General features: G+C 39.9%; 1 protein-coding gene across 2 annotated transcripts in view; it reads left to right on the top strand.

Moving 5' to 3' along the window:
* The window catches only part of LOC134080352 (uncharacterized), a 257953-nt gene that overhangs the window by 43578 nt on the left and 187529 nt on the right, over positions 1-26846 (top strand). For both annotated transcript variants that reach the window (XM_062536752.1, XM_062536751.1), the window contains exons 13-17: positions 1771-1869; positions 17814-17949; positions 18292-18405; positions 20730-20902; positions 21938-22080. In XM_062536752.1, the coding sequence (XP_062392736.1) occupies positions 1771-1869; positions 17814-17949; positions 18292-18405; positions 20730-20902; positions 21938-22080 (665 nt within the window). The remainder of the gene's footprint in view (positions 1-1770; positions 1870-17813; positions 17950-18291; positions 18406-20729; positions 20903-21937; positions 22081-26846) is intronic.

The raw sequence follows: 26846 nt of genomic DNA, 5'->3' as shown, positions 1-26846 counted from the left end.
CAAACACTGACACAACACATGAATAGGCTATTATACACCAAAAAGAAATTGCATTGGCACCAAAATAGCCTCACAATGAGGCCTACAATTACATTACATAGCCTTAAGCAGGAGACAGTTACCCTCTAAAAACATAACATTTTTCAATCCATGCAAGTAGCCTACATTTGAAAATTAGAAATGTAACAAAACAGACTACTGTAGGTGTCAACAAAACATATTTCTTATAAATAACACAAGTGTAAACTGTCAATTACTTTTATTATATTTATTTAAGGCTTGCACAAAAAAACACGTCAATGCAGAATCAGGCCAAAAGAAGGCCAGGCCAAGTTAAACGAGTCACAGAAAGTACAGTAAGTGTCAGAAGAAAGTAGTCCAACAATAGGCCATGTGATTGGATATCCAGTAGAAATTAGTAAAGCAGAAAGGTTCTCTAGCCATATATGAGCTATCTAAAAACATTAAGTTTAAATTGGCTTAACAACATATGAGGCGCATTAACTTTGCCAGTCATCACCAGTTAACCCCAACTTTCACCAGCTTGTCCATATCGGGGACAGTTTCTTGGCAGTGGCTATTTTCATAGCATCATTCAGATATACGTCTGTCAGGCGATTGCACACTTTCAATTTTTCAATATTCATTGCGGAAAAGGCCTGCTCACAGAAATGCAAATTATTTGACCTACAAAGGCTGTGAGCAATGAGTACTGTGGTGGCAAGGATTGATAAAATGATTTGATTGCAGCAGATGCATAGTTATCCTTCAACGGTGCACAACACTGCAGTTCTATCTGTTCACCTTTGGGGCCTTGGAAGCGTCACTTTTGAATGGAGAGCAAAAAAGTCATTTTCCAGTTCAGTAAAAACCGTGTATCGATTGTAAAACTCCTGCCAGATTCTGGAGAGCAAGTTTGCATACTTGTCCATACTCTAATGATTGACAGGCTGAGATTTTAGACAGGGGAAGTGGGCTACCTTGCGCTCAGCAATGGAAACCATTTTTGTCTAGATTTTGATGAATTAGGAGAGGTTGTGCATAACCAAAGAGCTATCATGAACATGAGGCATTGCTGTGCCCTCCTTCATATGATAATCTTGAACAGGTCTTGTCAACCTGGAGACATCTTGTGAGAATCGTCAAATATTACCCTGCCAGTAGATATATCTCTTTAGAAATGGTCTTCGCCTGTTGCTAGTCCTTTGGCTCCAAAACAATTGCACAATTGCTCTAGAGTCGCCAAAATACCCAAAACTGCATTGGATACCTTTAAGAGGGGGAAACAACTTTTTTACTGATGGCAGACTGATTCAATCTATAGTCCACTCCATCGATAGTTTGGATCTTAACATGCATAAGGTGGCCTTTCTTTGTGTCTGAAATGACTGTTTTAGAGGTAGAGAAATTTGAGAGAATTGTTAATAGTTTAGTCTGGAAATGACTTGTGGTGAAGTTCTGTCTGAGTATAGCAGTTTATGGAAAGGGGAATATTGGAGTTTCCAATGACGAGCTTGTGCTAAGTGTGTGCTAGATCAGCCTGGAGATGACTCACTCTCAGTCCACGCATCCAGTCAAGAACCCTGCCCCAACAGTGAAAACAGAATCCATTGGAAGCAGTTAAGCATGCTCTGTGCATACGGCGGCAACATTGGGATATTATTGAGCAGGTGCAGAAGTAAAGAGCAGAGCTTGGTCTCTGTACCAGTTGGAACATATTGTTGTTTTTTTTTTAATTTTAGCGTTCATTTTTCAAATGTTCTTTTGTAGCCGAAGGATCAGAGGATATTGAATTTATTCATGGATTTCATGTCGCACCAGTTGAAGAATGCCCCCTCATTATATAAATCATCTACAGATGAACAAAAGGTAAGGCATATTTAAAGGCTATTTTACAGGTGAGGTCTGTGAATTCTGTAATTTTGGTCATATGTGCTGTAGGCTTCTTTAAACTGAAGTACTTGATACCCAGTACCATTTCCTTTTTTTCTTATATTGCCAGTTTCTGTGTACTTCTAAAAGTGACCATATCAGTTACCTGTGTTTCATTACAGTGCATGAAAATGCACTGTACTGTTCTTCCTCGGTCTTCTTCTTCTTCTTCTTCTTCTTCTTCTTCTTCTTCTTCTAACGCACGCAAATCAGCTTCAACCGCTTAACGTAGAAACTCCATTCAAATTTTGTCGCATAGGTCTTACTTACGCGATGTGGGCTTTGTATTTTTCAACTTTGTAACTTTTATACTTTTTAAACTATTAGTTAAAAACTATTACAATTTCCCCCATAGACTTAACATTGCTCATTATGACATCACGGCAGCAATTAGAATCTTACGCCAGGTGGCCGGCCACCTGGGCACCAACTGTCAGTTTCTCTGGCTTTAAGCATACAGTCTCTCAGAAGACTACACATATCCTGTTAAACTGTTTCCTCTGTCCACAACTGTTTCAAAATAAAAGTCCTTAATGCAATAATACACTATTTAATCATTTAACCATTGAAACTACTCAACTATTGAACTGTTCAACCATTCCAACTGTCAGTTATCATCCACTATGCCTCCAGTCAACTACATGAAACCTCCATGTACCTAGCAACCAACATAGCAACCATTAAAATTAAGTGTTTATGACCGTTTCCATAGCAACCAACATGATTATACTGCAGTAACTTCTTGTTTCTTGATAGTGGCCACCATGGATACCCTAGCAACAAATGTTTCAAAATAAAAGTCCTCACTAGCAACTTAGCTAGTTAGCATGGTTAGCATAGTTAGCATAGTTAGCATTTTTAGCATAACTGCAAAAAATCATCAACTAAGTTAGCTAATCAACCTGGTTAGCATTATTAGCAAATTTAGCATTGTTAGCATAGTTAGCATTTTTAGCATTACTGCTAGAAATCATCGGTTAAGTTAGCTAATCAACCTGGTTAGCATTGTTAGTAAAGTTATCATTGCTAGCATAATTAACATTTTTAACGTAACTGCTAGAAATCATTACCTAAGTTAGCTAATCAACATTTTAACATGAATAGAAATCATTAGTTAAGTTAGAGCTGGAATGTTTCATCTTTAAACTGTCTACCTTCACACTATCAACTCTCTGTAAACTATGCAACCACCATGTTTACCCTAGCTACACCTTAGCAACCATATCTACATTATCTATCTATTTTTGCATTTTCATGCACTGGTAATTCCTTGGAATTGCATTTCTAGTTTTCATCCTTATGCCAGTTTTGCGCATGAACATCTCTTTATATGTGCTGGCCTTACACCATATAGTTTTCAGTCAGCATGAAATCATGGGAGTCGTGGTGCGCTCCCGTCATCTGTTTAATGTAAGGTGGCAATCCTAACAGTATAATATAAGTCAGTCTCAGTCTTTGCAATGACAGGAAACACAAATGTATTCCTCAGTGATGTGTATGTGTCTTTGCTTATTGTTTTGAGGATCATGTTACTACAGAAACGATCAAATTTAGCAAAATGAAAATGGATGCTGTTAAAAGCAGGTTTCCTGTCCCTTTGGCCCCGCTCAGTGTAGGTTGAGACTGTCATATGTAACTACAGCTGTTAGCACATCTGAGCTCTAGTGTCAACTGTGATCCTTGATTTTTTCACTTCACTTCTTCCTGGACAATCATGGAGCCACACTTTAAGCTGAAGCACTGAAGCAAGTGATTCAAGTGGTCCTCAAAAACTAGAAAAAGCCTAATTTCTTTATGTGTGTGTGTGCTTTGATAAAACTTACAATGTATTTCGGATCCTGTGGGAGTCATCATCTGAGAGGAACAGATCCTGGGAGTTACCAATGTCATCCTCCTGTGCACGTTTTATCAGCTGGCCACTGTACCGCTGCATTCGACTGGTTCACATCAGTCTGTGTTGCTGCGTCGTCCATACTGGGAGAACACTGTAGGCCTAAAGTTATGAATTCATTAACAGCATCTGGTGGATTGTCGGTTACCTCCATGATCAGCGTAACATTCGATAATTTGTCTTACACGACTGCAACTGTAGGGGCGGGTCTACATCTCACGCACGCGCAGAACGTACAATTGGCGTCGGCGTCGCTTCGGTGTGTTCAGTGGCAGTTTTTTGACCGACCAGGGGAGACGAGAGCCCGACTGATACTCAGACTGCTTTTCTGCCGACGGTCGGCCGGCCAGGTTGGTGTGTTTAGGCCTTAAAGTGCGTGCGTTAACTTAAAACTTTTATTATTATTTATTGGATAATGGTTAGATAGCTCAGTGAAGATATAATTACCATTAAAAGTATTACTATAATTGCAATACAGTAACATTTATAGCCATTTCTGTCAAAATCACATTTTAAAATCACAGCTGAGTTATGACGTCAGAAGAGTGAGTCCTGCCACGAAAGTTCTATTTAAGTATTATGCAATATGGAGAGTTAGTCTGAGGAGATCCAAAATCTCTCTCAAACCTCTATAATGGCACCCAGCCATACAATTTTGAGCATCCCAGACATGAGAGGGATGAGGGACTAAACACAAATATTAAATAATTCCCATTAAGGAATATAAATATCTGGTGTGAAGAAAACCATGTGCTGGTGGAGTCAGTTGTCTTGGTAAGTAGCCTATAACTTGGCCAAAGAACGATAGCAGCTACTTTTTTCAAATTCTCACTCTCATCAATTTTTAATAAAGCCAACTCAAAAGTTCAGACACTTTAAATAGCAAACATGAAGATTACAGGCATGCAAACTCCTCACCTTTCGGCGAAATTCGCCGTTTTGAATCAAAAATAGGTGACTTACATGGTTCGTGCAGATCCGATGAGAAAATATTTGGGGGGGGGGGGGGTCAAGGTGAATTGAATTTACAACTGAGTTTAGAAATCATGCGCAGACGCTAACGCATCTTGAGGTGTTTCTAGAGCCGCATTTAAAACGTGTCTTATCAGCAAGGGATGAGTGAATGTAGCCCCTATGCGTAATAAACATTAGTGAAAGCGAATTGTTGACAAAGACGCAACGCGAACAGAATGCGCACGCCAAGTAGCCTATAGCCTCTGTTGTGAGCGCAGATAGATGCGTCTGAGATGTCAGGTGGAATATAGTGATTCTGGCGAGAAGAGATGCCGAGGGATTTCACAGGTGGGCTAGTTAAAACTTTCAACTTCTATTAGAAAAAGACGCTGAGATTAGAGTAGCAACATAGCATTGCTTTGTTTGTTTTCTTCTAATGATGAAAGTTTAGCGAAATTAGACAAACATGTAGACATAACGAGTTATTTTGATGAAGAATGCGTGCAGTTTGAACCATCTAGATCGGCAAAAGGTGAAGCAAATAGGCAGACTTTATCAGTATATCAAAGGCTAATGTGACAGTTGAATTAAATGCTCATAAACTGGGCTGGTTCGTTTTGTCCAGAGACGTAGTTGATTGACATGATAATGCTGTCTTTTAGAAAAGTGGGCTCTGTTACGCGAAGCACACTGCGCATAGACCTTACGCAAAGCCTACGCAAAAGATATGCAACTCAAATGATTCGCTATAGTAACGTAGCCAAAAAAAGTTGCGACTGCTTCAGACCACACGTAACGCACGTGACCGTTTGAGTTATGTGTGTGACTTGCAACAATTTTCATTAACACCCGGATCATTACGAGTTCGTAAGCCATGCGTAAATTAAATTTACATTTGATTGTCGAGTTACAGGAGGACCCTGATCAGTAGCCTAGTCTGCGCCTACAGGTAGCCTACAGTTTAACATGTAGCCTAATATGAAGACAGTTCACATAACTTTATTGGTTTGTTAAACACACTAGCACAATATAGCCTAGAAAACACAATATGTAGTAGCCTAGGCTGCATATTAAAACGTTTTAAAACAATTTGAAAAAATAAAGCCTACCCTATTTTATATAGGCCTAATAATATTAGTTTGAAATAGTGTGTGTCTCAAGCAAGATTATTGATTACCTGGTTTGGTCCAAGAAATATTCAGACTTTTCCTTATTCTGATAGTTTAAGTGTCCATTAGGCCTATGAAATCATCAGAAATGTGTAATAAATACATAATAAGTACATAAGCACAGAGAAAGAGAGAGATAGTAAGAAAGAAAGAAAGCGGGTCCCTCACACTTAAGAAGGTCGGAGAAGAGTCTCACCTTTTTCACCCCTGACCAGTTTGCATGCCTGAGATTAATTTGGAGGCATAACTTGCAAAATAGGCCTATCCAATGTAGAAAAATGCGCCTTCACTAAAACACCTTGAAAGTAGCCTACAGCTAATTTAGCCAATCGTCCTCCCTCTTAACATTCACCTGACCATCCTTATGCTTCATTTAAATCTGTCTGAAATACATCATATGACCTCTAGTGTTCAACGTAACTCTTTCCACTACGCTTTGTGTGCATTTATGACAACTCCCAACTCCGACAGGCGCTCGGTGTCCAGGGACGCACCTCCAGTGTATGCTGCTTGTGCTACCGTTGTGTTCAGCATTTCTGAATGACACGTTTGTGCCGTTTCTGCAAGCTAAAATGCTGCTACCAGCCACCCACTATCCAATGTTTAATCGAGGAATCCCAGGTGGTGCATACAGGACTAGCCTATTTCGAAACGGAGAGGTGAAATGAAACAACATGAATATGTCCGGTTTTTGTTTTGTTTTTGGCTCAGCGATTTTGGTTGACTACGGTATGTGAAATATTGTGCGCTGAGATAGCACATAACAGTCGTTGTACATGACAGTGAATTGTCCGTTGTCTTTTCCACTGCACTTGCATGGTAGCGCAACTCAACGGGTAGCCCAATTCGACACAACATCGGGTTATTATCAATTCATTGAAAAGCGCATAATTGTCAGACTGGTGCGAGACGTTGTAATGAGCAAATCATGGTGTGACTACCATGAGTGATGACCGATTGTTGGAGAGGGAGAGAAAGGAGTTATCATAGCCTACCTTATCGTTATGATTGATAATGTTTATGTAGGCATTGCCAGCCCATGGTCTCAGCTGTAGAGAACTTGTGCAGAGAAGCGTGGGTTCTGGGCCCTATTGACCATTACCCTCTGCCAGACAAACATGCCCTGACTTTGAGGCATGGTATGAACCCCCTTTGTTCTCAAGATTGCCTACCAAACTTCAGGCAGGAATGATCCTACAGACTAGTAGTCATTAGTATGCTTACACATTCACATTATTTTTTTGGTATTCATTTCATTATCATCAGAGCAGTACTCTAGTGAACAAATCAAATTAATTCTGCAACAGCATATAATAAAAAATAATCCAGCTGTCCATATCTAGTTTAACTGTTACATCCCTATCCGTGGCAATACCACTACACAGCATACAGACAGGTACGTTGGGCCTATGGCATTCTGGGGAGGCACATCCGGAGGCCCTCATTCTTGCTTCAGCCATCAGAAGACATTTTCAAGCAGTTTCAAGAAGGTGGAATGTACAAATGTTTTAATTGGCCAAGATCAATAATAGCAATAATAATAATAATAATAAATAATTCTGATCACAAGCTGTCATATTGTGTGAAAGTAGCAAGGGGGCTATTTACTGACTACTTGTCCTAACTTAAACAGAAAATAAGCTATACTGGCTGGCAGTCAGGAAACAAAATGTGTACAGAAGTTCAAACACAATACACAGAAAACATAAATTCTATTTAAAGAAAAATTGTTTATTGACTGAAGATTGCAATATGAAGAGCAAAATTAAGAGCATTTATTTTACAATACATGTGGGGTTGAAGCTCCTCAAGGATGGGAGCTTACCTATGAAGGAAGGTTGATGCAAAATTGCAAATGCACTCACATGATATACCCAAACTTGACTAGGTCATGGATCATTACTATAAATGTAAAGGTCAATTTAAAGAATTAAAAAAAATGGTATGCATACTAGATGCATCCTAGAGCTGGTGGAAATGGGGAGATTATCAGAAGGCTGAATTAACTAAGACAGTAACTGTAAATACAAATGTTTATGAAATCATACTTTATACAATATATTACAGTTGTGTTACACATAACGCCACATTCACACCAGATACGTGATGTACGTTCCGGCACAGCTGATATGTGTAGGCCTACGTGTGTCCATCTGTCCATCTAAACCTAGCAGATGATGGGGTGTAAATGACATTTACTGTATGTCTGTAAAATAGATTATTGATCACTAAGGGGAAATTCAAGAAAGAAGGATAGGTGAGATTACTCTGCACATTCAGGACATCCTTGTCTTTCTCTTTATTCAAAGGCTTCCGATCTTCCATATTCATGCCATCATCATAGTCCATGGGGTCATATGGTTGCCAATGTCCTGCAGTTAGCTGCTTCCACCAGTTGTGCCATCTAAAATAACAGAAGCAAAAAAACAAGCATGGTAGTGAATAGGTTGTTTAGTTTTATTACATGTCACTTACACATAATCTTAAACACCATCACACTTTTCACTAAAATTGTTATCAGTGGCTGCTTTATTAGCATTCTGGATTGAATGCAGTAACAGGTTTGCTGATCTGAATTTTTTTTCCTAAAGGGGGAAAAAAGAAGCCCTTTTTTTTAGAAGGCTACTTCTACCATGTTTGTAGGCTTGCCTACATCTCTGCTTCTGCACTAGTTGGTCGCAGCATACAGCGTTGCTCTTTCTCCTCTGACATTTTCATTATCGCAGCGTTTCTCTTTCTCCTCAGACATATTTTCATTATTTTAGCTACTCAGCTGCGCTGCTGATTGAAACCAGCTGGATAGCTAATACGTTAATCATGCTGGTAGGAGAGTTTAGATTCCCCACGTGTTTTCTAAGTTTGCAACCTATATGTAAACAATGTTGGGAAATACGTTTTATAATCCATTGGGACTGAATGAGCAAACAATCAGCATAATGATCCTAACTATGCAAACGTGCACTAGACGTAGCTTGCTTCTGTTGCTATTAGCGAGCTGTACGTGCCCATTTCAACAGCCAGGCGTGTTATGACATTAGATGAGGGATCTTACCATAACTTCAGTGATTAGTTTGCTCACCTCGATTAACAGTAGCTGTGTCTCATTCCAGGGGCTGCGTGGTTCTAAGGCCGGATTCGTAGACCGGTTGCGTCATAGTGGCGCGCCTAGTACTGTCCCATTCCGTGGACTCCTTCGAATCCGGCCGACAAACCCACCCTTCTTTTCCCCGAAACGGAGTGTGCATCGGATGTATGCTTCGCGGCCTACCTAGCCACCAAAATTCGATACGTTTATGACGTTTCATTGAGTTTCATTGAGTTGTCGAGATAGTCGGCAGAGGAGTAGCCTACACGTTTAAACATTTAATAAACGTTATAATAATATTTAAATGAAGTTATTATATATTGTCAGTTAAGTCTCAGTTTCAAAATAACTTTTTGAAATGTGAACTATGCTTAAACGATGTCGCCGATTTCCGTAGGCCAGGCCTATTCAACTAGCGGCCCGCGGGCCAGATGTGGCCCGCTTCAAATTTCCTGTGGCCCGCGTGTCTCGTCATGAGAATGAACTCGCTTTGACGGGTGTGCATAGATCTTCATATGATTGGCGAGTAGCGCACTGTCGGCCCGCCCCTATTGGCCAGACTAATTCTTCCAGTTATCTTCACTCAGAGAACACAGCACATCACTACACAAACTGACATTTCCAAATGTGTAACTAGTTTTAAATGTTATCATTAAATGTTGATTAAATTACGATTTCTTACCGCCAAAGATTCTAAACCTCGAGCGTGCGCAAATCAAAAATGTTACAATCATACCCGGTCTCCGTTCCTCCGATTAGTGAAGGAGCTGTGGTTTGTAGAGAATTGCCTCTTGACTTTATATTCCTTCTTTACAGCGATGGATTCGTTGCACGATAAACATGAAAGTCTCGTACTTGTTGCAGAGGGTGAAATGAACGATTCTCGTTGTCAATTAGACGTTTCTTTAGACAGAGCCATCTTCACTCCACTCGTGGGAATGTTATTGTTTGTGATTTGCGCAGGCTCGAAGTTTAGAATCTTTGGCGGTAAGAAATCGTGAAATAGATAAACAGAGGCAGAGCTGGCATTACTTTTTCTTTAAATTCAATGCTAAGTATATTTGAGAGATTGGCGCTGTAGGCTACTGTGTGTGTTTGAAACACTTATGAGCCTAATTATCTAGAAGTAGGCTAGTTAAATCAACACTGCAATTTTTCCCACTGATGCATGATATGGCAGCTATCAGACATCAGGTATGAAATACTATGGTTAGCCTGGGTGTTTTCAAATACTTGTGTAGTTTGTGTGGCAGCCCATCACCTGTCTGAGAAGATTTTTTTTATGGATATGGATAATAGGCTATGTTCTTAGTTTCTATGCCAGTGTATAAAATTCAATTGAATTGAACTGAATTTTACTCTGATTTTATCAAATATGGTTGGATACAATTATTTTGCGGCGACTTATTTTATGCGGCCCCTGAAAACCCAGTGATTTTTCCATTCGGCCCTCTTGGTACTGAAGTTGAATAGCCCTGCCGTAGGCTATCAAAATAATCACTTCCTAAATAAAGCTCAAACATTGGCCTTTCACTTCCAAATGGTTTATCAAGTCAAATGCCAATTAACATTATGCTCAGATAATCACTAGTGAGTATAGGCCTAGGCTAGTCTATTATAATTGGTTCCCACTAGAAGATCGTTATTAAACATCACATGGAAAGAATCGTAATGTTAGTTGATGCCGTTTGCATAAAGTCCAGGGGTGAATGACATCCACCAAATGTTTCTTAAAGCATTTGTTGGTGACATCTAGCCTAATGGAAACTAGATTAAATTTGATAGATTACAAATGTGTCCCTAGCAAATTTAAAAAAAAATGTGTAGCCTGAATTAACCATAGCCTGCACACACGATGCCGCTGGAGATAGTTTTCGTGTAGGCTACATAATCAGTAGCCTAAGCCTAATGAAAGCAAGTCTGATCACTAATTGTAAACCTGCAATAATAGAATGCCTAACGTAGAAAGAGAGAGAGAGAGAGAGAGAGAGAGAGAGAGAGAGAGAGAGAGAGAGAGAGAGAGAGAGAGGAGTGCTGCGTTGGGTCGCTTGATTTAAAGTAAAAAACAGCTCTTCGGGAATGGACAAAAATAGAATTGAAACAAACTGCGACTGTCCTGTAGCCTATGTAAAGTTTCTTGGTGATAAAGTTTGTAGAAGGCAGTAGGCTAGTCAGAGGTCCGAGGCACACCGATTAAGTGAAAACATTTTTAAAAATCCTTTATTTCATTGGATAAAGTTAGCGCGTTTCGATTTATATGAGAGCGCATCTTCTGCCGTTATATGAGACTGCCCTTCAACAGGAGCGGATCTTCCTCAGGGCAATCCAATAGAGTAACTATACTTTGTCGATCTATCTTATGTGGCAAATGCATGTGATGCTTTGTGCATGATCGAGATATGAAAAGAGATAGCCTATAAACATGACATAAACCTACAAACAGCACTTGCGCAAGAGACGATCAACTTCTGCTAAATGGATAACATGGATATGATCATCAGCTGAGCCTCAATGACGTTTGTCAACGTTGCAATGGAGCTACAAGCTAGGTCAGTTAACGACGAAGTCCAATAGTTATGCATTTAAGCCTGCAAAACGACCAGCATAAGCATCAGCTTATCACAGCTGGTTATCCTGCAATTCCATAGCCAGTTATCTAAACTCCTGTTATATTTCCTCCGATGTTTTTGAAATTATGTCAAGCAGCGAAAGCAATTACGCTAGCCATGCCCATCTGTACCCTACCTGTAAAGTTTGGTTTTAACCAGGCTAGAAAGAAAAAGGGCAAGGCTACTCACATGAACGCTATCCAACTCCCTTTGAAATAGCCATCTCTTGAAAAGTAGCCTAATGCGACAGTTGTGTGGCCGCTTTTAGCCGGTGGTTTAACAAATTATTTTAAATTGGAGATGAAGGCAAGCATAGAATATGGCCATATAGGCTATCCTCCTATCACTGTTTTGACTAGTCTTAGCCTATAATAAAATAAGATTGGCATTGCCTATGCCACATTAATTCCTTGATAACGTTTCCTCTGCACTGAGTGTTATTCTAAGCGTCTGCTAAATAAAAAATAAAACATCGAATAGATGATTGTTCTCAGTCAGTAGTAGCATGTTGTACTGTTGTAGCCTATGAGTTAAATGTAACATGTTTTGATGACATGGGCGTGTTGAAAGGATGCTTTTCACGTAGCCTACATGAGTTTGACAGATCAGTAGGCCAAGCTCGGACTCATGACGTAACAGAGCCGTTCTTTTGGGCTAGACCGTCCCGTTTAAAAAAACGTTGGTCAAGCTAGGTCGGGTCTAAGCGGTCACAGAAGACCAGTGCTAGGTAGCACGAATGCTCCGAAGCATCCAGCCCCTGAAATGAGACACAACTAGTGAGAGAGTTGCAATTTCGTTGTTGTGGTCTCTGATGCCACGGATGCTACCAAGTGTGAACCGACATGCACGAGCAAAACACACACCCACAAAACTGCTAGCTAGATTAGCTCACAAGCAAGATGCTACAGCAGCCTACAAACAATTAGCCTGCAATTGAAATTGTGCTACATATTTCGACGGAATAACAGGTTTATTTGACAATAAAATACCGATTAGCTGCTCGACAAAAAGGATGCACGGGAGTTCATTTTATGGAGACAACGCAACGCAAGCAACATCTTAGCTAGTTTCTGTATAGCCTAAATGACAAGCAACATCGTTCAAAATAGACAAAATATTTTAAGTGTCGGTCGATCTTGTTATTGGCTGACATAATATAGTAATCCCACAAGAATGACTGGAAATCATGCATGTAGCCTACATAAGTGTCTCTGATTTAGCCTACTAAAGATTACAGTGTGCCAAAATATCATGAATTTGAACACCACCAGTCTGAACCACGAGGCATAGCACACACGGTGCTACCGGCAAAAATAACTTAGCTTGAAATAACTTAAAAAGAATACGTTTTAAAAATTACTATGAAGTAATAACATGGATAACAACTAATAACCTCATAAAATACTTACCCAATCTCTGTTGATCCCGCATTTTCTCCTTCAGACGACGTGAAGGTGATGTGATGCGCTATTGTGCTTCTTGCTGCTTTTCCTTCAGCTGAAGAAGACCTCAACTCTCGATTCACACAAATCCCTTAACCAATCATACCACTGGAAAGCTAATGATTTGACCTTTATGAGGAAGTTTTCAATGATAAAATTAGTTGGGTCATGGCGGAGTTATTTGACTGACAGGTAGGCCTAACAGCTGTAAACCTGAGCAACCCGCCATTTCTCTCAGGGACCTGCTGGAGTCACCATAGATATATATGTCTATGGGAGTCACTCTTATGACGTCAATCGGTTCGTTTGGGGGGTAGGGGGAGTTTTAAGTAGGTACTGAAAATAACCAACTTTATCATCTTATATTGTGCCTTTATGTGTCGAAAAACATACAAAACAATACATCGACTTGTCAATCATGTATTTCCCCTATATATTTTGTGTCAATCATAATTATAAATTTAACTTGGCGCACCGGCTTTACAGATGGTACGGGTTGAGAATGCTCCTTTCTTTCCCGCACATCGGGACTCCCGAAGCATCGGGACTTTAACTAAAACTGCAACCGCAAGGGGGCAACATAAGACCGCCTTAATAAAATGAAGGTTCGGCTCATACCGGAAAACACGGAAAAACCCGAAGACACCGCGCTGGTGACAAGCGGAGAAAAGAGACATTTCGCTCGGCATGTCAGATTGCACTTTCAGAGTTTTCCAATGTTTTACAGCCTACCTCACAGCTGGCTCTCTCACTCGACGTAGCCTATAACTCAGTCAGTCCAGCAGAGATGCCAGAGCAACGTTTTGGTCAATGGAGAGGGAGAGAAATGCTCCGCATATCCGTCTCATTTAATCCGTCTCATTTAATCATTAAAATTAAGGTGATGACTGGCGAAATTATAATCAAACGACGTTTCAATAAACCATTGTTGAAATTAATGAAAATGGTTTTAGAAGCCTTCAATTCAACCTGAAAGACTCGATAGGCAACCTTAGATTAATTCATTAATTCATTACGGTTACAAGACCGCATTTCCGTGAATAGGCTATTATTGTCAAGGCGAAGACGAAAGAGATGGACAAGATGGACATGTAGGCTACATTTATGCTAGGAATACTTAGAAATGTGTAGGATAGGCTATTTTAAAACGGAGGCATGTTCATTTTAACCGGCGACGCTGGGTTGGTTACCCAGCACTTGTTATCACAGATTTTGTCCCCACCACTTTTGACAACTGAAAATAAAATGTATTTAACAGAAATATCTTTAATACATGCCTATCATGTCACTTTACTTATAACCGTAGGCTACATGCATGGAGAAGATCGCGCATTTTGTAACATTGTAACAATGGATGGTCAGATATGCGATAGGGCAGTGAGGGTGATTCATTGTAACCATCGACTAGTAGGCCTAGCTCCGCAAAAGAAGTTTCTAGCAACTTAAAACTATATGGATCTCGTAATGCATGTTCATGTTGATTCAGAGATAGACATAGACTACCGTGGGCTACTGTGCGTCAATATAATAGCATTTTATCATGTGGTGAATTAATGACTAACGTCAGTTTAACATGTCAGAACTTTTGATCGGCGTTTCAAGTGCATGCCGCGAATAAATGAACTCGACTGACTGAATCCTTTAGGCTATATTTGTTGGCTAAGCGCAAAAGTAATGACACTAGAACTGTGGCGTAACTGGTTGAGCCATCTATCACACGTCAGCGACCGGGGTTCAAAACCTACTCCACGAACCTCTCCGGAACCCATTAAGACAAAAGGCATTATTTTATTAAAAAAATGAAAGTTTTGCGATTTTTTTATGATTGCGATGTCTGCTGAAAATAAAAGTTAATATGTGAATTCGTGGTTCAGCGCGCGCGCGCACACACACACACACACACACACACACACACACGCACACACACATTTTTACATTTACATAATAGGGCTCGGGCACACGCCTTGCATTCTAGGAATATCGCCGCCATTTGGTAGCGCACTGAACGTAATATCCATTCAGAATTCAGATGCACAAGACAAGAAGCAGAAATATAGTAGCGATTTATTCTTTTCCTCTTGCGATCGTGGGTTGCACTGTTACACCCCACTACACAGCAACATACGACCAAGAAGGCAAAAACTAAGTAACAGGAACACACTAAAAGGCGGGAGTAAATCCATAGTAATCCATAGTAAACTAAGGAGTGAAGCTGCCAATGTGGCTGTGCCCGCGAAGTTTTGATGTCATGATCCCGAGCCCTAGTGTCAGGAAGTGTCTGTCGAGAGAGAGGGGGAAGGGAGGCAATTGTCCTCAATGCCGTATATAGGTAGGCTATAATATCTGGTAAACTGGTTAGACAAGTGTGGGGGAGGGGGAATGATCGCACAAGACAATTGCTCTTCATGAAATGGGTAGTCTCACAGACGGCCGTCGATTTTTAAACGTAGCCTACTACATCACTTGCGAAATCGGACGTGGCACATAGCCTCATTATTAGGCTACTGGATTTAATATAGCAAGTCCATAGACTTTGTTCATCCTATATTAGCCTATATTAAAATGTAATGTGCTGCGGGGAAGCATTGGGGAAGTCAGTTTAAGACAAGTTGTCCTGTAACAATTTGCCTCTTATTATAATCAAGAGTATACAGCCACTACGCACATAATAGCCTAGATTACGGGCGGATGCGAGCAACCCCATGCAAAAGAAGGCCTTAAGTTAACGGACTGAAGGCCTGTTTACATGTCAAACATGCATTAAATCTAAGAAACGAAAAACACAAATATCATGTATTGTGTCGTAAACAGTTAATGACTTCGTGGCCACTATGCGCAACTGCATCGCGCAGTGAGCTGAAGGATAGGAGGACCGACACTTATTAACACAAAGCTTTGTAAAGCACTAACAACCACCCCTCAAAGTTCATTGTCCATAAGTCCAAACAATAAGCATAAAAATCCGACAATCCAAAATGATAACGAGATCTCCCAGAAACGAAAAACAAGTTTGTTGAGTAGCCTAGTCCTTCCAACAATCTCAGCTTTTGCGTTTGTTAGATAAAAGGCATCCTGTCCTGCTGTATTCCAATGAGAAAAAAACATCCACAAGGTAGGCTAAGGGTCACGGTAATGCAGCATGCAGGAAACTATATACGCACAAAACGAATGAATGGGTTATATCGCCCAAAACGAATGAATGGGTTGGGAGAGTCGTCTGGCTGTGTCAGCAGACTGCAGTCGGTCTCGAGGGGTTAAATAGCGCACGTACTTGAATTTTAATCTGAAGAAGACCACACGGTCGAAACGTCATTCCTTTGTGCTAAAGAAAATGAAATCAAATCAAAAAAGAAGGATTTCAAGTGTGCGAACCTTTTTCCATTTTTTTTATGATTTACTCTTGTTCTGCACCTTGACCGGGGATGTGCACAAACTTTTTATACACTTGAATTTTAAACCAACTCTTCTCTAGCCTATATCCTATAGCCATACTTTAATAATCAGATATTATGCTCATTTTTGTAGGCTACACCTCAACGGCAAGCACGCACGCAAATGCTGCTTTTGCACATCTACAATATTGGCCAGGCTATATAGAATAGGCTTTTAGGACTGTATTTTGCCTTCGTGCAACTTTAGTTGTGCTCAATCTAAATTATTGTCGGTAAGGATAGGTCATATTACCAAATGGCGAACCTCGAAAATTATTTAGGATATAGAGCCGTGTCCATTACGCATGCAGTTAATTTTTAGGCTATTGTTTTATTTGAGTGTTTTTGTCTACCATGGCAAACATAGTTGAAACGTTCGCTCTAAACTTATGTATTTCCAATCGGGAGAAGCAGCGGACAGGAGCGCCACCACAAGCAAGCACTTCTAGCCCAAATTAACATGGCAACGTTGCCTATGACTAAAGTGTCTAAGTAGGCTAGTCCTACTAATATTACATTTGATTGGTAGCATGTTTGTAGCGCGCCAGTTTACCCATCCCCTACATCAAACAGCTTAGAATCAATCAAAGAATCAGCTGTGTCGGCGTTAGACTGTAGGCGATTTTCTATAACCATTTCAACTGTCAATTTCAACAATGGTTTATTGAAACGTCGTTTGATTAATTTCGCCAGTCATCACCTTCATTTTAATGATTAAATGAGATTAAGGAGTCGACTATTGACGGATACGCGGTCTTCATCATTAAATGCAGCTGAAATGCGGGATGAAACTTTCTGCCACCTGGTGGTTGTTTGGGTACATTGCCTTAGCCTCGAAAAAAATCGGCTTGACAGCCTGCGGGATCTCTTCGGGAGTCCCGCGGGAGAAGGTGCATTCTCAACCCGTACCCACTGTAAGTGTGTGTGTGTGTGGGGGGGGGGGGGGATGTGTGTGTGTGTGTGTGTGTTGGGGTGTGTGTGTGTGTGTGTGTGTGGGGGGGGGGCTTCCTTTGATTGGGGGGGCTGTGTGTGTGGGGCAGTGGCATACTGATGATCCATATTTTATGTATTTCTAACATTTGTTGTAGGAGAGAGCAATTGTAGAATATTTAGGCAAATGTGTCTTAAGAGTCGGGGTTCACTTTAAAATGTATTATCGTGGTGCCAAAAAGCTGTGTGGGCTGCACTAGTGCAACCAATGTAAAAAGTTAGCCTGGAGCCTGTTTGTTATCTACCAGTTATCCACTCTGGTATATTACCTTTGTTAATACCATATAATAGCGCTTTGTTCTTATTTCAGGTTTTTGGAATCCCAACTTTACGCCCAGATGATAGATTTGTCAAGAGTTGGGATGTCGCAGTGTTTTGGTGTATTACTGTGTCGATATTCACAGAAACCTGGTTGTTTTTCTTTGCAAATAACTTGGAAACAAAGGGTAAGCAAAAGTAGATACTTCAGTGGATCATTAGTGCTGATTTTAAAAACACAACTAATATATTACCAACGGTGTGAATGGTTATTACGGCCGGAAATGGGTAATAAACTGTTTTCATAAAATTACAAAGTAACAATTCCAGACCCCATGTATTTTAGTACCTCAGTGGTAACCCTAGTTCATTAATCAATTTTAAAGATTCTAATCTCATCTATTTTTTGTTAACAGCTCTTCACTGTCCTCTATCTATCTATGCAGTGTTTTGATAGTACACATTTCAGACTCTTCAAAAATTGAGAAATTGTGTTTTGGTTTGTCATGCAAATGTTTTTTTTGTTGCAGGATTTTACTATAATAATTGGGGACTGATTAAACTTCTTCTCAGCTTATTGATTGATATTGTTGCTGTAATTGACATATTCATCAATCTTCGCACAGAAGTAATAACAAAAGATGGTAATGTATTTATGCAGGATTCATCACTTAGTCATTCATAAATAATGTATTTCAGTAACTGTATTTAGTTTATATTTCCAGTTTTCCAGTTTATAATAATATATACCGGTATAAATAAATGATATATACCGGTATAAATAAATGAGTATTTTATATATATATATATATATATATATATATATATTAGGGATGCAACGGTTTTCAATAATTTATTGAACCGTTCGGTTTGGCCTGTTCGGTTCAATAGACTCACCTAAACCGCAATATTTCGGTATACGCGACATTAAACTTTTTATTTAATACAGGGTTATTGCGCGCGCGTAGCCTGGGAGCGATAGAGAGGAGTGCTTAGGACCCGGGGGATGCGTTTTCTCTGACTGTTCAGCTTGCCTCTCGTCAACCTTGCAACAACCAATCAGAATTTTACTGAATTTCCCAAGAGCCAATAAGCGCGTTGAAATGCAAATGAAGGAGTCATGTGGGAAGAAACAAACTTTACCGGCGGCTGCATGATCATGGCGACATCTGAAGTAGCCCACGAACAAGGCAAAAAGACCGTCAGTAAACAAAGCACAGTGTGCATTGCAAGCACTGCTTCACAACGATCACCTAATAAAGGTAACACATCCAACATGTCGGCCCACTTGCGCCTTCATCACCCGGCTGTAACCTTAAGTGGAGCAGCACGGAGAGTTAGTTTGGCACCGAAAACCCAACCATCCATTGCTGCAGCCTTTCGACAACAATATTCCTATAATTCCCAAAGACATAACGAATACGACGGCGTATTAGGGCCACGTATATATACTTTGTAAAGACGCAAATTTGCCACTTTAGAAGGTCGAAAATTTGCCACATTATAAAGTCTGTGTGTAACATTGTAACCGTGGTTCTGCCCTGCGTTGATTGCTCGCTAGAGTAGCCTAAGAAAGCGTGACGCCGACACAGCTGAGTGTATTCTCTTTTTGATAGTTTAGCCTACTGGAAAATATTGTAGGGATGGGAGGTTATAGGAGATGGGGAGGCTGACATGTCATTCCAAACTCGGGTCATTTATTTTCCTGACGTTGTACATGCTAGGCTACGGGCAGCGGGAGGTGTCCACTCGAAAAACAATAAACTCACTGCTAAATCAGTCAATCGCTCGTCCACTCGTCAATCACACAACTCTCTCGCACACACACGCACACACACACACACACACACGACAGGAGACACAGGGGAAACAGACACTTTGTGAAGTGGCAAATTTGCCACTTTCTTCTCGGAATATTGCCCCCCCCCCTGACAACAGGTTGCAATAATGTTCATTTCATTGTTCTAATATTTTTAATGCTGCACTGCACTTTTGTCTATGTTTACATTTTTTACGTTCATAAAAGAGGACAGGGCAGGCACTCCCAAATCAAATATCCATTTGAAACTACACATAATACTACCTCACCAATTATTTTGAGAAGATTTTCAGAATTGTTCACTACTTTTTTGAGGGTGTATAACAGTTAAGTATTTTCTTTAAATGTGTGAAGAACAGTGAGTTTATTAAATAAATAACTACACATTACTTTATGCTGCACTGCACTATGGATAACATTGCCTGTTTATGACAGAAGGCAATGATGGTGTTCTTTTCTTTTAATACATTTTTGTGATTCTGCTTCATCTGTGTCAGGCTATGCATTTAATATTTTCTCTGCAAGTGTAAGTAGAAGCACATTGTTGATTTGAAATAGAAAAGGCAAATATAGCCTCCTGTATGCTAGAGCCAAGATAATATTGATATATTGAAACCGAACCGTTACCGTGGCCCAAAAACCGTGATACAAACCGAACCGTGGCAAAACTGTACCGTTGCATCCCTAATATATATATATATACATACTGTATATATATATACATACATACATACATACATACATACATACATACACACATACATATATATACATACATACATACATACATACATACATACATACATACAGTCATACATACATGCATTTATTTATTTATTTTTTCCAAGCACTTCACATAAGAAAAATGTCAAACATTTACTGACCATAACAGTGCAAAGCTATCACAGATTTCATTATTATTGAGCATGTTGATAAATAGATCAATAGAGTTGATTGTGTTAACGGTGTACCTTTGCTAACAGCTAATATACCACTTAACCACTGCAGTAGGCCAACAGATATTGTATCAGCAAAATAACACAACTAGGTTTTACTACACTATGAGGTGTAACTGCCACTTCTGAAAAGTGTCCTCTCATTCTCATTGTACCCTCTCTTTATCAATAATTTCCTCCTTCATTTTTACAGGTTATTTATCAGATATAACAGCCATTTTCAGCAACTATCAGAAATCCTGGAATTTGTACTTTGATATCCTGGCTATTTTCCCATTTGATTTATTATCATTCATGTACAGTGGAGAAATTCACTGGAGAAATTTAACTTACTGCAGATTAAATCGGCTTCTGTGGATTCGTAAGGTGAGATTTTGACCATAACCATGACAGGGCCTCATGTCAAAACATTAGAGCTGTTCTTCCTATCTTAAAATTCAACAATAGGAAAAATACCATATTTCATAAGTATCCATGCTTAGAATATCTATGGGATTGCCTGTATCTTTGAATGTACCATGTATATGCGCAGTGCAGGTCACAATTGCCTGTAATGACAACTAAATTGAAAAGCTATATTATTTTCAAGTTAAAACGTGTGATGCGGGGGGCGCTAGTGAGCACCAGATGGAGTAGACACGTTTTTCCTGAGCTCCTCTCCATGTTGTAGAATAATTCGTTTTTTAATTTAAAATTCGCTAGTTTACCCGACATCTTGTTAATTCAACCAAAGACTGAAATCGAGATGCTCTGAATGCATGCTCAATACCTAACACATTCATTGTGGGAACAAAGCATGGTTAATCTCAATGCATAACATAAGATAAAACTTGGCTCCAAATTGTACTGGTCTCTAAGCTTGCTGCATATGCCCTTTAAGAAGCATTGCAAATACTCATGGGAGCACAATAAAATGGTGACACCAAGGCATCCCCTGTGTATTTGAGCACAATAAGGATGTGTTTGAAGTAAGCATATATATTAGTGGGAATTGGAAAAGAAGGTTTGTCATATTTACTAAACCACAAAACATTAAATTAAACGAACAAATACTTTCTTTCAAACACAATGTTATGTTGAACTGACATAATTTCCCACAGCAATGAAGTCATCCTGCAGAATCATGTTAGATCAATGTGAAGCACCTAAGTACTGAACCAGTAAGACAAATTAATACATGCGATGTCTTGGTGTCGCCATTTCATTGTATTTATGGACTCAAAAACCTTTAGTTGTTTTGGTTTTAAAAAGGCACACATGATCGTTAAGTCATACAACATTGATCTTGCATAAATACATATATATTTATTTTTCAGATTATTTTAAAATGACACAAGACAAGATAACATTGTTGAATAACATCATGAGTTGTTGTTCTGTGCACGTTTTCTTTTTTTTAAGGTTTATATGTATTTCAAGAAAAAGGAGGAAGATCTGGACAACAACTTGTTTGTGCAAAGAACAGCAAAGTGTATTTTCCTCTTGGTGATTTCTCTACACTGTTGCTCCGGGTGTTTGTATTTTACAGGATGCACACAGCATCGGTAAGTCACTGAACGTTATGGCACCACGCTATGTGATAACTGGGAACACTGACATTGTTTGCTGATACTACATAATCTAGATATCATATCTGTGATATCTAGATTATTATGATCTCCGCTCAGTGAAGTGGCGCTCATAGGTTTAGTCAGTGTTTTTTTTTTTTTTGTGCGGAGCAAACATACTATTTGTCATACAATTTGAAAGAATGAGCTACCAGTTTCTATTAGAGCAGGGACCATCCCTCTCCATCTTCGAAAACTCCTGAAGACCCTGCTTTTCAGATAATTTCTCCAACAACTAGCCTTCTCACTCTAACACTTAGGCTTATCACCTCACTAGAACTGACTAAAAACAACATTCACTGATGCACTTTTCTAATTTCTAGAATTTTTTTTAAACAATATGTTTATTGATTTTCACAACACACAGTGAAAAACAAACAAACAACCACAAAGAACAAACAAAAATATAGCCGCAAGCGGCGATGGCGGACCCGTGACATTTCGGAATCTAACAAAGCAGCACATACTTGTTGGTGGGCATGTGCATGAGCAACACACATGCCCACCAAATTTGGTTAACTTTCATCAATGTATGTGTCAATCACAACAGACAACAAGCTAGGTGGCGCTATAGAGTCCCTAAGCCACACCCTAGGCAAGAGCTCTATCCCTGACTAACAGTAGCAATAACACACATGCCCACCAAAAGTGGTTCATTTTTGTGAATGTGTCAACCACAACAGACAATGCGCTAGGTGGCGCTATAGAGTCCCTAAGCCACACCCTAGCCCAGGGCTCTGTTTCTGACTTGCGGCAATAATAACACACAAGGTCACCAAATTTGATTCATTTTTGTGAATGTATATGTCAGCCACAACAGGTAACACAGTAGGTGGCGCTATAGCAGTGGTCGGCAATAGGCGGCCCGCGGGCCAGATGCGGCCCGCAAGCAAAAAACATCTGGCCCGTGAGATCTTTTGAACCAGAGAATGAAAAAAAAAAAAAAAACTTTTTAAAAATCGGACTGCCAGTCTCAAACATGCTCTTTATTTTGAAACGTAACTTTCCAGAACAGAAGAATTTCAATCAATCTAAATGCTTAGATATTTGTTTCATCTGAATACGAGTGAAGCACGCAGCGAGGTGCAGCGTGAACGCACAACATACAAAATCAAATGAAGTCAGTGGACAGCGCTGGTTCTCAAATTCCAAGCTAGTCCCTAAAACACATGTTGTCATTCAAACAACGGACATAGGCTTATGGTGATAATTAAAACACGACTTCTTTTAAACAGGCCTGACATCAAACAGGCAATTTACGCACATAGAACTGTGAAAAGCAAAACACGAGTTTCAAACATTAGCGTGCGTGTTATTTAGGAGCGCAACCTTTAAATTAGCATGCTTACTTTCGTGGTGCCGTCTTGTACTCTTTGCATGCAGAGAAACCCTCGTAGTTGTTACAGATCAGGCATGTGGGCTTTGCATTAATACAATTAGGGAGGATGAAGGCATAGTTCTCTGTCCATTCATCATTAAAGATCCTGTTTTCGCTGTTAACTTTTCTCATCAGATTTTTTCATAGTGCCATTTTTTGACAGCTAACAGCAACGCGTGGAAATGTTTTTCTGGTGTTTTTTATTATTATTTTTTAAAGACACAGGCATATAATAGCGCCCCCAATGACCAGTCGACAAATTTAACCTACATCAGCCTGCTTGAATGTCTCTGCTCTGTCATTTCAAGAGCGCCTATCATTTTTACCTCCTCCGATATTAATTAATTAAATTAGCCATTGTTTTGGTTGTGAACTTGTGGCCTGCTATGTAATGGCTCGGAAAATATCTGGCCCGAGGCCAAACTTAATTGCCGACCCCTGCGCTATAGAGTCCCTAAGCCACACCCTCGGCCAGAGCTCTGTCTCTGAATAGCTATAGCAAAACACATGTCCACCAAATTTGGTTCATTTTCGCGAATGTACGTGTCAACCACAACAGACAATGTGCTAGGTGGCGCTTTAGAGTCCCTAAACCACACCCGAGGCCAAAGCTCTGTCTTTGACTAGCAGTAGCAATAACACACAAGTCCACCAAATTTGGTTCTTTTTCGTGAATTTATGTGTCAACCACAACAGACAACGTGCTGCTAGGTCGCGCTATAGAGTCCTGAAGCCACACCTTAGGCCAGAGCTCTGTCTCTGAGTAGCGGTAGCAATTCCACATGTAGCTGCCTAATTACATCCAATTTATAACCTTTTTTCTGCCTATAACATCAACTTCCTGTTTCTTTAATAAGACGCCATAATTCAAACCCTCGCCATTTCAATATACTTCGGAAATTCAAAAATCTGTTCGCAATTCCTCTTGGGCAACCCCTCAAGATCATTTTACTGCTCATATGACATGATTTGTATATATATACACATATGACAAAAGTATATATTCTATTCTATTTTGATAAACGCCTAATAATCTGAGCAAAAGCAATAGGGCCTTGCACCTACGGTGCAGCCGCTGCTTCAGCGGCCGCACCTCGGTGCTCGGGCCCTAATTAAACAAAACAAAATCTCGGCTCAGACACAAAAGAAAAACATACCAACAGAAGATTTAGAAATGACATAGATACAGAAATAAATGACCGTTACATCCCACACGTTCCCTTCCTATGTAAATCCTCTTGTAAATATCGTTGAAATATCCAGACCAATGTATAATATACTGTAAAAGGCTCCCATATTCTATGAAAGATGTCATCTTTATCATGCAACATACATGTCAAATAGTCAAGAGATATATATATTCTATTATAACATTATGCCATTGTGTTTTAGAGTGAGCTTTATCAGTTTAAGAGAATACATTTTCTAGCACAATTTCTTTTCATATTTATCAACAATAAAGCCATTTGATATTCCAATCAACATACACAGTGGCTCACATAGTAGATTCTTAGATAGAATCCTATTAAGATGAGTCAAAACCTTCCGCCTCTTAACAGGTGTGTGGATACCATTGACATTCCAGGTGCACAGTTTTAGCATAGACAAAGTCATATTAAGTCACAGAAAATATATTTTTGATTTACATACTGTCGATATGTTAGAATATTTCTAAAGTGAAAGATGAGCCGAGTACTAAATAAAAAAGTAACATACGAAGAAAAACAACATTCTAGTTTGTCTGTTGACATAAAGATCAAACACTGTCCCTCTTTTCAAAAAGAACAAGTGTAGGGTTTCTCTAGCGACAGAAGACAAACCTGATGCGCCGAAAGGTGACGCCAAAAGTAGGCTAACCTAAATAACAGTTTGGTAAGCTCAACAATCTCAGGACCTACCATTTATCTCGACTGAAGAAAAAAGTTCCCGACTTAAAGAGGAAAAGTGGAGAAAGTAGGCCTTATGCCACTCCTAGCTTAGCTGTCATCAGAGGCTGCTCTTTGAGCTTTGAAAGTCACTCCCAAAGACTTACTGTATTGCTCCACAGCCGTCGGGTCTTGGAACATCTGTGTTGCGCCGCGAAAGGTGACTTTAAGCGAGGCAGGGTAGATTTGCCTGTATGTAGCTCCCATTAGCTTCAAACGTTTCTTGTCTCCTTCAAATCGCGTATACTTATGAACAATGGCTGCAGAGAAATCTTGGAAAAACATTACGGTGGAGTTGCCATGCTTCAGAGTTTGATTCGTCACACGTTGTTTGTCCTGATAATTGTGAAATCTTACCAGGATCGATCGTGGATGCTGTGTAGTGGTGGGTGCGGGTGCCAAGGAGCGGTGGGCTCTCTCTAGTTTGATTCGAGCAGTTTTGGTTTCAATGTTCAGTATTTGAGGCCGCCAAAAAAAACGCGTTGGGTTGTCACCCTCAGCGCCCTCTGGAAGTCCAACTATACGTACAGTAAGCGTTACTTGAGAATGGCCATTTCACTCACGCTTTGCCTGATTCACGTTCTGCGTGAAATGTATTACAACTGCATTACAACGTACCGCCATTAGGTGGCAGTACAGTCCGCTGTAGCATTGCTGCGGTGTGATTGATACTGTAGCCCAGTTCTACTCATTCAATAGGCGGCCAGGAAGCAACCTCTAGTGGCCCAGCCCATATAGTATATTTCGGAAATGCCAACAGAAATCCCTAGGAGCCTAGTCACCTACAGACTGCAACACTACAACTCTTTTATTGTTTTGTTTTTTCGGGTGTTTGTCAATTCACTCTGGCACTCTGAAAATGTTCGCAAGGCTCTGCACTTCGAAAAAGACGAGCATGAACTAACAAACTATTTGTCATAGTTCAAAATTGCCATTAACACAAGCAGCAGATTGAAATAACACTTTATGTTTCATTCGAGAGTTTGACAACAGTGAGGATGATTAGCACTATGCAAACAAGTTTTATTGAGTTAGACTGCGTCTCTATAATAGTTCCGTAATCTGACATAGGCTATTTCCTCATGAATGTTATTCTGTAATTTCTCTTTGGATAGCTATCTATCTATTCAAGGGCGTCAGTTTAGTTTTCAGGGGACAAAAACGCTATTTTACAGCTTGGTTTGATAAGTGCTGGGGACATACATTTTATATGATCTTAACGATGTTGAGGACTTGTTGCGTTTCTGACTCTGCTGCGCCGTTGCCGCCAGAACCAGTTTTAAACGCACGCCTAGGCTATATTTAGGTTACTTTATCAGCTTTGTACTTAAATGGCTCATTCCGAGGAGAATGAAGGCTAGTTCGCTGGCTTCTATCATGTCCTCAGGACTCGGCTCACG

This window comes from Sardina pilchardus, chromosome 5 (assembly GCF_963854185.1).
Source record: "Sardina pilchardus chromosome 5, fSarPil1.1, whole genome shotgun sequence".
NCBI classification, from domain to species: Eukaryota; Metazoa; Chordata; class Actinopteri; order Clupeiformes; family Clupeidae; genus Sardina; species Sardina pilchardus.
The sequence above is the reverse complement of the archived record's forward strand: the minus strand, read 5'-3'. Positions and strand labels throughout refer to the sequence as shown.